General features: G+C 42.9%; 1 protein-coding gene across 3 annotated transcripts; it reads left to right on the forward strand.

Moving 5' to 3' along the window:
* Positions 1–1,996: 1,996 nt before the first annotated feature.
* On the forward strand, positions 1,997–13,451 carry tbx22 (T-box transcription factor 22). 3 transcript variants are annotated; one of them, XM_028589892.1, is made up of 9 exons: positions 2,192–2,224; positions 3,694–4,238; positions 4,687–4,942; positions 6,188–6,289; positions 6,888–7,062; positions 10,156–10,320; positions 11,973–12,037; positions 12,308–12,393; positions 12,487–13,451. In XM_028589892.1, exons 2-9 carry the CDS (start codon positions 4,100–4,102, stop codon positions 13,026–13,028), a joined length of 1,530 nt encoding a protein of 509 aa, XP_028445693.1. In that variant the 5' UTR covers positions 2,192–2,224; positions 3,694–4,099; the 3' UTR covers positions 13,029–13,451. The 3 variants fall into 3 exon arrangements, with proteins under 3 accessions (XP_028445695.1, XP_028445693.1, XP_028445694.1); XM_028589894.1 differs by lacking the exon at positions 3,694–4,238 and having other exon boundaries at positions 1,997–2,224; XM_028589893.1 differs by lacking the exon at positions 2,192–2,224 and having other exon boundaries at positions 3,581–4,238.
* Positions 13,452–13,747: the final 296 nt, after the last annotated feature.

A 13,747-nucleotide genomic window follows, 5' to 3' on the forward strand; every position in this document is an offset into this window, starting at 1 on the left:
GTGTATTGGTTGGGTATGTTTTTCAGCCTCAGGTTTGTTACTCTAATATCTATGGCAGCAGTAGGTGCATGTGGGATTGCATGAAGATAAACTGCAATGCCGATTAGAGGAACATGTCACTTATTGAATTTTTTGTTGTTTTGATTCACATTTTAATGTTAGATCTTCACATTCTTGTTAATGCACATTAGTCTCTATCATGTTCTTATTTGACTGTCTCATCTGTAACTGCACTAACCTGCATGAAAGCTGCTATACAAGTAGTTTGACTGATTTCTTGATAGAGGAGGGTGTGGATAAAGCAGATTTGCAGAAGCTGTGACAGGCGGCAAGAAATAGGCCTATTTTAAGTGGAACTGATGATATCATAAGAATGCTGCAGCAACCAACCATCCTAAACTCTTGTCTCTCGTCAACAGCAGCCAAATCAAATTTATCTCAGTAATAGCTGATTGGAGGAGAGAATTTGGATGCTTTTCAACAGCAAATCAAGGCGAAAGACGCAACTGTGTAGGCAGACACAGTCAATTAACTGCTATTGGCAGAGAAGGATGTGATCAGCGTCTCACTGACTCTCCCATTAAAGCTGCTGCACAAGCAGAAGTCAGGAGGAGACTTTGCTTCTGCACAGAGAGAGAGGATCCCTGCAGGGACTCCACAGACCCGGACCTCAGACAGCTGTACCTCCCCGGAGAGAGGGACAAGAAGGAGGTTATGAGGAGCAGATGTGACACCACACACACACACACACACACACAAACACACACATACACACACACCCCATGGAGCTGATGACATGTCAGGAATTTGTCACTTTGTAATCGGTCATGTTGTGAAAAGCTTTGGCTGGTTGCCTGCTCTCATTTTATTCTTCATCTTTCTTTCACATCACCTCAGGATGTTTTGCCACTGTATATTTAAGGTAGAAAAAGAAGCAGTCAGTAATAAGATGCATAAATAACAAACAGCCCCATATGTAGCCTAAACTTGAAATCCAAGATCACATTTATGTAACTGGTGTTGGAAACAATTAGCACATCATTGTCTCAGTATATAGATATAGTGTTTTCCAGGTGAGCCTCCGTTCATGTCCAATACAGAGAACTCACATCCCATTAGGGCCACAATACCCTAAGTGTATACAGCGTTCTGTACTCAAACACTTTACATATGTCACAGAGTACGGGTGGTGGAAGTTTGACGTTTGGCAATGAGTAGGCATCCGCTCCAGCAGTCCATGCCCAGAATAACCCTCACACACACAAATACACAAACACACACACACACACACACACGCACACACACAAACACAAACGTAAACTGCTCAGCATCAGTGTTTCAACTTAAAACAAACCATCAGGGGGCCGTCACATCCACTCAGCACTGAGCAACAGACAGACAGGCCTGTTTATAAACGCATACACACACACACACACACACACACACACACACACACACACACACACACACACCCACACACACACACACACACACACACACACACACACACACACACACACACACACACACACACACACATTAATGTTGGGGGCATTTGCACGTATACAGTACAGAAAGACGCCTATGAGTGTGCGGCTGGTCGTGATTACTCTTTGGGCACCAGCCTTCAGCTACACACAACCAAAAAAATCGTATTGAAATAGGGGGGGGGGGACAATTGAATTCATAAAAGCCATATTTCATAAAATAGCAAATTTCCCTTTACCCAACCAGAGCTTAAGTGACCTTCAAGATTAATGTGTAGCACTTGAGCCTTTACAGTCTGTGGGTGCATTCAAAGGCCTACCACATACGTTTCAATTACCAACCAATTATTCACCAATGATTATTAATTAGGCCGTGGATACGCAAATCAACAGCCTGACCTGAAGGCGCTAAATGACCGGAAAGCCCTAATTGCAGCGGGTCATCAAACATCCGCATTAATAGAAACCTGAGGGCCGTGCTAAATTGAATTTAAGTCTCTTATTTCCGCTAAGCGTGCGTGTTGTGTCTAATAAGAGGAAACGTGCGTGCCAAACATCTCTGAATGGTTGAAATGCAGCTTACTGGATACAGAATCATAAAACAACTAGAAGCAGCTTCCTGTTTTGTTCAGCAGTTGCCTGCGCGCCCGCCATCAATCGGCTGACATCCCATAATCCCATGACGAAGATTTATGAGCTGACTGCTGAAGACAACATGGAAAAAGAATCTCTTGGATGTGAGTGGAAGGAAATGACACAGGCTATTTCTATCTGAGGGGGTTGCGTCTTTTTACTTCAGTGAGAGGCAGCAGCAGGCCTTTGCGCGCACACAGACAGTCATTTCTGTTGCACTCGTGTTTGGGGTGCACTTTTGTTACAGTATTGAGAGAAAACGACAAGTTAGGAAAGAATAAACATAAATCCGGGCAGCAGCCCTGAAACAGGTTATGATGACAGAGAGCATGCGATTCCGGTTGGTCATAGTTCTCCATTTCCCGGCTGTTGTCAGAGATTTCCATCACCAACCAAACCGACCGTGCCGTAAACACAGCCCTCATTTGTTTTCTCCTCACAGCAATTATATCATGTGATTAAAAAACATTTTAAATAGAGCCTTCGCTGACTTGTATTTGTGTAAAGCGGATCTATTTCATGTCGAGCAGTAATGTAATAATCCCGAGCTGTCATTACGGACCAGTTTTCCCCTGCGCGCCGAACTCCATCTGATCTCCGCATTTATGAGAACCAGACTGGCGCACCACCCTCACCGGGCACCGCAAAGAAGAAGGAAAAAAAAAAATCCCACTTCTATACCGCTTTAAGGAAAGCCTTCAAATTAATATAGGAAATGTTAGCTTCAACAGAAACGCAGTGAGTTTCAGGGAGATATTTTACCTTCCAGATGGTCTGCATTAAAAGACTTAAATATTTGTGCATTGACTCCCCCTCCAGCGCTCTAAAATGTTCATTCTATTTATCTATCGGATATCTGTCTAAATGGAGGGAAGCAACACAGACAATCAAAGAGCTTGCTTGTGCTAAATATATGCTGAAGAAATGTCCAAGAAATGTGCTTTTAAATTAATCACATTGTAGATTTAAATTATATATTACTTCATCAGCTTTATTTTTTCTGACCTTATTATTATTATTATTATTATTATTATTATTATTATTATTATTATTATTATCATTATTATTATTATTTTGCGGCCTACCACTCTCACATTTCATTTTTGAACCAACTGAACTTACATTAAATCACAAAATGCCACAAACCAAGTCTAATGTTTACCGTTCAGCCTTAAAAGTATCATCATCCCAAAGTGGTACCGCGCGTAAAGATGCTGCTGCTGGTTGTTCTGGATGCTTAAACGCCGCTGAGACCAAGCGCACACTGCAAGAAATAGTTATTGTTTTCTGAGTCTTATACGTTTTTTTTCAAATATTGGGAAATGGCAGCTGATTGGACATTGTAACTTGCTAACTTGCAATTAACAAAATCCATTTGAATCGAATTGCATCTGTTGATAGATACTGATGAAGCCACCTGCTTCATTTTGCATCGTTTCAAAGTCGTAACAAAACGTGATTGTTTTAGAGAGAACGGTTTTTATTTCACTTTTGCAGTAACATGTATTAGTCATTTGTCTCAGGAAACTATATTTAAGGCCTGGATACGTATTATGATGGATATTTTTTGCAGCGCAGGCCCATGTGGAGGAATGCGCGCTGCGCTCTTCCCTCCCTCTCTGTGACGCGCAGAGGGGGACCAGAGGAACAAGCCCTCTGTGAGGCAGAGCGGAAAAGGGAGACACAGAAACGCATAGGGGGAGAGAGGGAGATAGTGTAGTGAGGAAGAAAGGCGTGCCAATAATCAAGGATTTTGGATGAGGGCGCGCGTCTAGGAAAACACATGGGAAGGCACCGGATCAATTACGCAGCGTCACGGAGCAGCCGTGAGAGAAGAGGGGCTCCCTGAGGTGCTGCTTCTGCTGCTGCCTGTTCAACCCCGTCCTGCCCTGAATGCGCTGGGACACTGAACCTTGTGCGGGACAAATCAAAGTTCAGACGGATATACGACACGCAGAAAGACGGGATCTTTCGCCAAGATGCAGGGTCTGAGTTCCCGGGCTCACGCGTTTTCGGTGGAGGCGCTGGTCGGGAAACCCTGCAAGAGGATGAAAGTGTCGGAGGGACACGAGTCAAGTTCAGCTGGAGACACCGGCAGCGACACGAGCATCTTCACCGGTGAGGCAGAAGGACTGCTGGGTTTCGAGAACACCTCATTGCTGTAATATACACAAATTTTACGCACAAGATGGAACAATAAAACACAATCCACAATCGGCAGTTTGCAAGTTATTTTGCTTCATCAGACCTATATTTTTATCCATCAATTTTCAGAGTTCAACTTGTCTTTATATTTTGTCAGCTAAAAACCAAAATGATCAAATCTTTTCTTTTTTTTTTAGGGAAAACAACTTTTGCAAATATTCTCCATGTCAACTGTCAAACTGGAGCAAATATCTGTTCCTTTTTATAAGACTATACATTAGTTGTATCTACAGCTTCTTTTAATCAAAAAGTTAAAGTTGCAGCTAACTTGTAATTGATTTTAGAAAACAAAAGGTCACAAAAATGCAGTTTCAGCTTCTTTTCTCAGTGCTCACTCATCTAAGCCTTTGCCCGTTTATAGGCCTGAACGAATATCCAGTCAGCCAGATGAAGAAAGCAGGTTCAACACCGAGGAGGGCAGGGGACACTTCCGGTGATCCGGAGAGACCGACTATCAGATCAGGGCCTGAAGAGGCTGAGCCCAGCGGAGAGGAGAGCAAGCCGAAGGAGAGCGACTGCCGCCCGGACAGAGAGGTCCGGGTGGAGCTGCAGGGCTCCGAGCTGTGGAAGAGATTCTACGAGATCGGCACCGAGATGATCATAACCAAAGCTGGCAGGTACTAAATCTGGATAAGTGATCTGTAGCAAATATGGAGAGGCTTTATTCCAGCCGTGCATACGTTGTTTCTATCCTGCAAAACGTTTAAACTTCAAAGCTACACATCCGGGGACAAAAGGAACGATATTTGACAGGCAGTGCCTATATTCATAATAATATGATTTGGCTTGTATGTGCATGACACATCAGCTAAATAAAACACTCTGGTAAGATTTTGAATCGTGTCCTCTATTCTTTAAAACTTAAAGAAGAAAAAAATCGATATATATTATGATAAACAAAAACTTTACAAAAGTCACCTTAATCACATGAAATAAGAGCGGGCCCCACACTCTGCGCCCTGGGCCGTTATGCTTAAATAAGGATGGCCTATAAACCTTTGTTTAAAATAATAAAACATTTGATTCTCAGTCCGTTATAAATGCAAGCTAGTTTCGGCGTTCAAGTGTCAGTTATAGATACAACCTGGATAGGTCATTCTCAGTGATATGACATGTTAGGATATTTACATGAGCTGTTCTGCGGTCACAGGTGCGCGTTTATCAGGTGGTAAACGGCTCTGATCGCGCTGCGGCCGATCACAAGACAGCAGTTTCCTAAAATATGGGCCAGGATACACCCGAACTGGAAGTTCTTGGTTTTATAGTAACTTTGCCCTGCACGTGTAGAAATATATCATAAGCCTATACGCTTTGTTTGGAATATAAAAATTAATAGTGCACATTTTATATCATGTGAGTTAGATTTTGTTGAATTATTACATTTTGTCGAAGTGAGTTAAACTCTATTTTCTAGTCATTCTGGACGAAATTTAAAAGAGTCTATTTATTATAATCACGGACTATAGAGAATGGCATCTTGTCACACATGGATGTTCTTGGGTATAGGTCGATTAAATTAACTTAAGAAATCCATTTGTGGTCTGATGGCCATGTGCTAGGCTGTGTTCTTTTTTTTCTTTTCCACCCAGAAATGAGTTATTGGGACATACTAGCTGCAGAAGTCTAGGTTCCGTTTATTCTATAACGGAGAACTCTCGCTATAAATCTCGGCCGTGAAGATGCCCTCATGGCCCCTCGAGGACCCCTGAACGATCCTCTGAAGTGTTCTGTTTCTGTGTGCTTTAATGTGAAATCCAGGACGGCTAGACACACTTTTAGCAGTGTTAAGGGAAGTTGAAATATTGAATTAAAAAGGGGATCAAACATGACGTGTCTGCGCTTCTTCCCTCGCCTCTCGTTAGGAGAATGTTCCCCTCCGTGCGCGTCAAAGTGCGCAATCTGGACCCGTGCCAGCAGTACTACATCGCAATGGACGTCATGCCAGTGGACTCAAAACGCTACAGGTGTGTATGTGTGGGTGTATTAAATTAAATTAATCTAACTCACTATTTTATACATTCGTTTATCTAATTACATGTATACCCCGGCAGACAGTGGTGGAATGTAACTAAGTACATTTACTCGAGTACAGTACTCTATAAGTACAAATGTTGAGATACTTGTACTTAACTTGAGTCTTTTCTTTTCATGCCTTTCTACTTCTACTCCGCTACATTTCAGAGAGAAAATATTGGACTTTTTACTCCACTACATACAGATTTTTGAACACACAATACAAGGTTCTATTAAAAATGAACAAACCAACAATATAACGGCCTACAAATAGGCTACAGCTAAAACCTAGTTCATTAACCGAGTATGAACTAGTTGATTGACTGAACAGTTTGGATCGTTTCCAGTCTCTAAAATGTGCGTCGAGTACCTTTACTTTTAATACTTTAAGTACATTATCCTGATGATACTTGCATACTTTTACTTATAAGTACCATTTTCACTGCAGGACTTTTACCTGTAACAGAGTATTTTTGACAGTGTGGTATTAGTAGACTATTTTGACTTCTAAGTAAAGGCTCTGAATACTAGTCCCACCACTGTCGGCAGGTATGTGTACCACAGCTCGCAGTGGATGGTGGCCGGAAACACGGACCACTCGTGCATCTCCCCCAGACTCTACGTGCACCCGGACTCCCCGTGCGCAGGAGAGACGTGGATGCGCCAGGTCATCAGCTTCGACCGGGTCAAACTCACCAACAACGAGATGGACGACAAGGGACATGTAGGTAACCCATGTGAGCATGCGCGTGCTTCCTCTTTCTCTCCGTCCAACAGATAACAGATAGTGACCCGTAGGCCCACAGGTCAGACATTTTTATTTCTTACTCTTTTGGATTATTCTGGTGTAATGTATTGTTTTATGATGGGCTATTTTGAAAACCCCCAGATTATTTCTGTACATTTCTTAGTATAACTCTGAAAGAGTTAACATCAGCTGATGGTAGGCCTAGGCCTACTGCTGTGTGGTGACGGAGCAGCAGGGCCGTTTTCCTGTCTGTAACCGCTTTGGGAGCGTCACTCTGGAGCTTTTCTCTCTAATACTGGAAGTGGGAATCCGTTAACTTCCTGTAAAGGTTTGGTAATATGCAGATGTGACAGATGTGGTGACCGGGGAGGCTGTAGGGGGCTTTTCACGTGATCCTTCTGTTTATAAAACCATCCTGAAAGTGCTGCATTTGGGGGATTCATTATGATAGTGTACGATGGAGGAAAGTAGAAACTGTGTAGAAACAGCCTCATAATCCTTATGTTGCTGTGGTCAGTTTACCTCTTTATATGGCCTCTCTGCCTGCAACTCTTTCGCTTGTTATAAACACAAATATTGTCCATCCATCCATCCATCTTCGTCCGCTTATTTTCGCTGGGGAGCAGCTCCAGCAGGGGATTATTCTCCCAGGCCAGGTTGTAACCTAGTCCTGGGTATTGTTTTCCCCAGGGAGGCGCCCAGGGGCATACCAGATGGGCTATTTTGAAAATCTCCCCAGATTATTTCTGTACCCTGGATTTCTTAGTCATAAGCCTTCTGACCAAAGGGAGGAACTAAAACTGACCGGTAGATCGAGAGCTTTGCCTCTGGCTCAGCTCTAACACAACGGTGCGATAGATTGAATGCAATACCGCACCCGGCCCGATTCTCCGACCAATCTCCCGCTCCATTGTCCCCTCACTCGCGAACAAAACCCCAAGGTACTTGAACTCCTTCACTTGGGGTAAGGACTCATTCCCTACCTGGAGAAGGCATTCCATCGGGAACCATGGCCTCCGATTTAGAGGTGCTGATCCTCATCCCAACCCTGTCTGTAATCCAGTGAGTGCTTTGGACCACATCATCTGCAAAGAGCAGCGATGAGATCACAAACTGCAACCCCTCCCCTTTTTCACGCCTCGATATCCTGGATTACAAACAGGATTGGTGACAAAGCGCAGCCCTGGCGGAGGCCAACCCTCACCTGAAACGAGTCCGACTTACTACCGAGAACCCGGACACAGCTCTCACTTTGGTCATACAGAGATTGGATGGCCCTGAGTAGATATGCCGCAGCACCTCCCACAGTATCTCCGGGGACCCAGTCATACGCCTTCTCCAAATCCACAAAAACACATGTAGTGGTTGGGCATACTCCCAGGCTCCCTCCAGGATCCTTGCGAGAGTGAAGAGCTGGTCCGTTGTTCCCACGACCAGGGCATTTTCCTCCTCACCCGAGGTTGATCGGCCGAACCCCTTTCTGTTTATAAAACCATCCTGGTCCCCTTTTAAAAAAACCACCCCAGTCTGCCACTCCTTTGGCATTTGAAGAGGGTGTCAACCAGGACAACCCCTCCACACCCAGATTATGGACGGATCTCATCAATCCCGGGGGCCACTGTGAAACTTCCGCCTGGGAAATAGACAATCCCCCGTTAGAAACTGCCTCTAACATAGAGGGCGTATTAGTCGGATTCAGGAGTTCCTCAAAGTGCTCCCTCCACCGCCCTATTACCTCCTCAGTGGAGGTCAACAGTGTCCCATCCTTACTGTACAAGCTTGGATGGTTCCCCTTCCCCTCCTGAAACAGTTTTCCAGAAAAACTTTGGTAGTCCTTCTCCATTGTGTGTGCCTCCGGAGTCCTATAACATATACTCCTTCTTCAGTCGGACGGCTTCCCTGACAAATATTGTGTGTGTATATATATATATAATGTATATATATATATATATATATATATATATATATATATATATATTACACATATATATATATATGTGTGATAATATATATATATATATATATATATATATATATATATATATATATACATACATATATATATATATATATATATATATATATATATATATATATATTACCACACATATATATATGTATATATTACCACACATATATATATATATGTATATATATATATTACCACACATATATATATATATTATATATATATATATATATAATATATATATATTACCACACATATATTATCTCCCCTAACAGGTAAAGATTAAAACTTTAGATTTGTAGACTTGTAATTTGGCTGTTTATTTAAAACTTATATATGTTATGTATATGCATTACCAAGTGTGCAAAATGAGAATAATAACACACAACAAAAGCAACACTATGAACTGCAAAATTAAAGTTTGAGAAATAGATCTTAATCAGATTGGACATTAGTGTTTTTAGAGATGTCAAATAAAAATCATGTCGATTTCCATACAATGCTTGGTGAATTAATATTGATTGGATGCACTAATGAAATAAGATATTAGATGTTTTGCGAGTTTTATTTGTTGAGTAGCGTGTTTAGTTTGGCTGGACATAACAGCCGATTCCACACTATTTTGCACTGTGTCGTAAATTATATTTTGTTCTAGTATCATATTACCTTCATATTTCACCTATTGCAGTTCATTTGTGTAACTGAAATGGTTTTCTAATTTCCCACAGTTTTTAAATGTACATAATTAGTCAATTAAACAATTATTTAATTGACAGAAAAATAAACAGTAACCATTCGGATAATTTCACTTTTTTAGAGTTAAATATGATTAATTTCTTTTAAACAAAAATGTCTGAGTCAACCCTCTCAGCTATGACAGTTGCTTCTCTTTTTAGATTTTGGTTAAAGGAAGCAATTTGATGACATCAGCTTGAGTTGAGGGAAATTGTGATGGATATTGTCTACATTTAATATACCAACCTGTTAATCAGTTATTTGAAAAATAATGTGCAATGTCATTATCAATAACAAATTGATAATGACGTTGCAGCCCTTGGTTGTTGTCAAATATAAAGTTTCCTCTTCATCTCTTCGTGCAGATTATTCTCCAGTCGATGCATAAATACAAGCCACGTGTGCACGTCATCCGGCACGACCATCGCATGGACCTGTCCCAGATCCAGTCGCTGCCTGCTGAAGGAGTCCACAGCTTCTCCTTCCCAGAAACGGAGTTCACCACCGTCACAGCCTATCAGAACCAACAGGTAGCGCCACACAAACGGGCTGATTTGCTGCAGTTTTATTTCTGTATTTGTAAAAATGCTGTAGAAAAATCTGCTGCATAGCCTATCTGATGTTACATATTTATATTCTACATCCTTTATGCGCCACAAATGCACTGAACAAAATTATAAAAGCAACACATTTGTTTTTGCCCCCATTTTTCATGAGACTTTTTCTATGTACACAAAAATATTTCTCTTAAATATTGTTCACAAATGTGTCTAAATCTGTGTTAGTGAACCCTAACCCTAACACCAGCTACTGACCGGTTTTCGGGACCCTCCTGCTCCTCCTCAGCATCTTGATATGCCACACCTGTGAGGTGGATGGATATCTCAGCAAAGGAGAAGTGCTCACTAACACAGATTTAGACACATTTGTGAACAATATTTGAGAGAAATAAGCCTTTTGTGTACATAGAAAAAGTCTTAGATCTTAGAATTTTGTTCAGTATATTAAGAAAGCAAGTCTTTTCAATGGCCATGCACACAGTTTATTGTCTATTGTTTCTTAAGGATTTCATTAGTCATCACCGTAGTGAAGACTGTTCTTCCTGGGATCCAACACAAAACAAACATATTGTAAGTAAGTCAGTAAGTAACGATTATTGATATAGCACTTATCACAGACAGAGTCACAGTGAGCGCTTCACAGGCCAAATTAATAAATGCATTATAACAAATCGATAATCATTAAAAGCACAATAAATCACAGTAAATTATAGTGAAACACAAAAGCATTACACAGTCAACAATGTGGTTAAATGAACTTGACTAAAAAGATGTGTCTTTAGCTGCTTTTTTAAAGATGTCAGCAGAGGCTGCCTCTCTTAAAACACGAGGCAATGCGTTCCACAGTCCAGAAGTCACCTTTAGTTTTCAGCTTAGTATGGGCTATGTGCGGCCGAGTTAGCTTAGTTGGTAGAGCAGGCGCACATATATAGAGGTTTACTCCTCAGCGGCCGTGGGTTCGATTCCGACCTGCGGCCCTTTGCTGCATGTCATTCTCCCCTCTCTCTCCCCTTTCATGTCTTCATCTGTCCTATGGAAATAAAGGCCTCAAATGCCCCAAAAAATAATCCATAAAATTGCTCACTGAGACAATCAACAATTCAAAATGCTTCACTCTGAACATCATGAAGGTGGCGAGGTCCACTTCTCTGTGGTCTCAGCAAAATCATGAATTGCAGTGTCCTGATTTTCAGCTGCTCAGAGCGTGCGTTTGTGTGTGTGTGTGGCCGTGTGTGTGTGCGTGTGCGTGTTGCTGTACAGCTGACCCCACTGTTGGCTGCAGCTCCTCCAGTAACAGAGGTGTCCGCGGGGACTGCCAGATCTTTTCATCAGGGCTCATTTTACGATCAGCCAACGTATTATTACAGAAACTCAATAACGAGCTGTGACCGGGCCGACTGCTGGAGTCCGCAGCCCGTTAAAGCACCAAATAAAACCGTACGACCTCCAAGAACCCTGTTTGACATGGCTGATCGCCCTGGGTGCTGCTGGGAGATGCAGTCCCTGAGGGAGAGCTCTGCCACTCTCCATGCCGCTGTAAAGCTGAGCTCATTGTTAGCTTAACACATCAGCGCTTGACACGTCTACTCTAACCCATGTCTGTATCCTCTCTCCTGGGCCAGATCACAAAACTAAAGATCGACAGGAACCCGTTTGCCAAGGGCTTCAGAGATCCAGGAAGGAATAGGTACGGCAAACCTCCCCAAACATCCACACTTGGTTTAGCTCAGGAAAGTGCTCCACTAAAGGACCCAACAGGGATTTCAGCTTCAACCACCGACATTTGACACCACATAAAACCTTCAAGTGAAGTTGAAATGTGTTGTGCAGAATTTCACACCTCTCAGAATCAATATTTAAATACCTGCAATGACATTTTTCAGTGCTTTTACAGTATATGTGTGTGTCTGTGTGTGCGTGTGTGTGTGTGTGTGTGTGTATGTGTGTGTGTGTGTAGGGGAGTGTTGGATGGCTTGCTGGAATCGTATCCGTGGAGAGGCCCTCTCAGCTTAGACTTCAAGCCATTCACCATACAGCTCCAAGGTACTGTGCTGCAGCTCTTATTACTTCCCTGCTCCAATTTTTGTCTTTGTGATTCAAGTTTCTGACCTCTTTTTTTTTTTTTTTTATCGACAGGGAGCTCGGGGTCGCCGACCAGCAGTGTGAAGACTCTTCTCCCCCTCTCTTCTTCTTCTTCTTCATCCCCATTCTCCATCTCCGCGCTCTCCTGCCACGATGCCGCTCTCCACACCCTTGCTTTTCCTCTCTACGGCAAGACTTCCACCGCCCCCTCCCCATCCCCGCTGCCCAGCAGGGCCTTCTCCTCCCTGGGAGCGGACAGACTGAGGGGCCTGCCCCCGCTGGCACCGCTAGCAGACCTCCCACTCCTCTCGGCGCTGCAGGCAAAGAAACCTCCCCACTGTAGGGACCCATGTCTTTACGGGTCTCCGGGGGGCTCCCCCTGCCTCTTCCCCCTCCACAGCCCCCTCAGCCCTCAGGGGCCTTCTCTCCTCCCTCACCTCTCTGACACTGCAGGCCCCTACTGTCTTTACCGCTACAGCTTCCCCCTGAACCCCCAGCTCACAGCTATTTCCCGGCACGCCAAACTAGCCGAAGACACCACAGACTGTCTGCTGCGCCAGTCTCCGTGGCACCCGACCACCAACCACTGCCTCTGACAGCTGGACCGCACTTTCAGGCTCCGGCCCATTGAGTGTAACGAGCCAAAGCTTATTGCAACAAAACAGAGAGGGCCGCTTCTCTATTCGAGAAAGACTCAAAGGAGCAATAAACTGTGGCCGTTTGACGTTTTCTTTGTGTGTGTTTGTACGCTGTGTTGGATCTACCAGCACAAAAACTCATCCTGAAGCAGTCAATGAGCTGCTCCTCTTCACTGTGCACACACAACTAGAGCCATAAAAGCCCAACATTGGAGTCAACAGAAATGTAGACAGGGTGTAGATTTTTATTTGGGACAGAAATCAGTTTCTTTACCGCAGGGCAGAACCTCTTTTCTGCCTTAACAACTTCACACGCTGTAATGGTGTTTCCAAAAAGCATCAGCAATAGGACCTGAGGTATGTAATATAAATATTAATGAATGACTGTTATACTGACCATAAGCGCCTATTAAAGTATTTTTCATATTTTTTGTTCACACACCAGCATTCAAAATGTTATTTTGCCGTATGTTTGAACAAAATGAAAGAGGAAACATTTTCCATGTTTTCCAGTTGTAATGGCATGCATATACACAAACTTAAAACAGAAACGCATGCTATCGTGCAATAGGAAGTTTTGAATAAGAAATGATGCAAAAATCCCCCATAAGGTGCTTCAGCATGCCCGCGACACACATTATGAAAACAAAGTGTGTTTTGTGTCTTTCGAGCTGTAA

This window comes from Perca flavescens, chromosome 10, assembly GCF_004354835.1.
Source record: "Perca flavescens isolate YP-PL-M2 chromosome 10, PFLA_1.0, whole genome shotgun sequence".
Classification (NCBI taxonomy): Eukaryota; Metazoa; Chordata; class Actinopteri; order Perciformes; family Percidae; genus Perca; species Perca flavescens.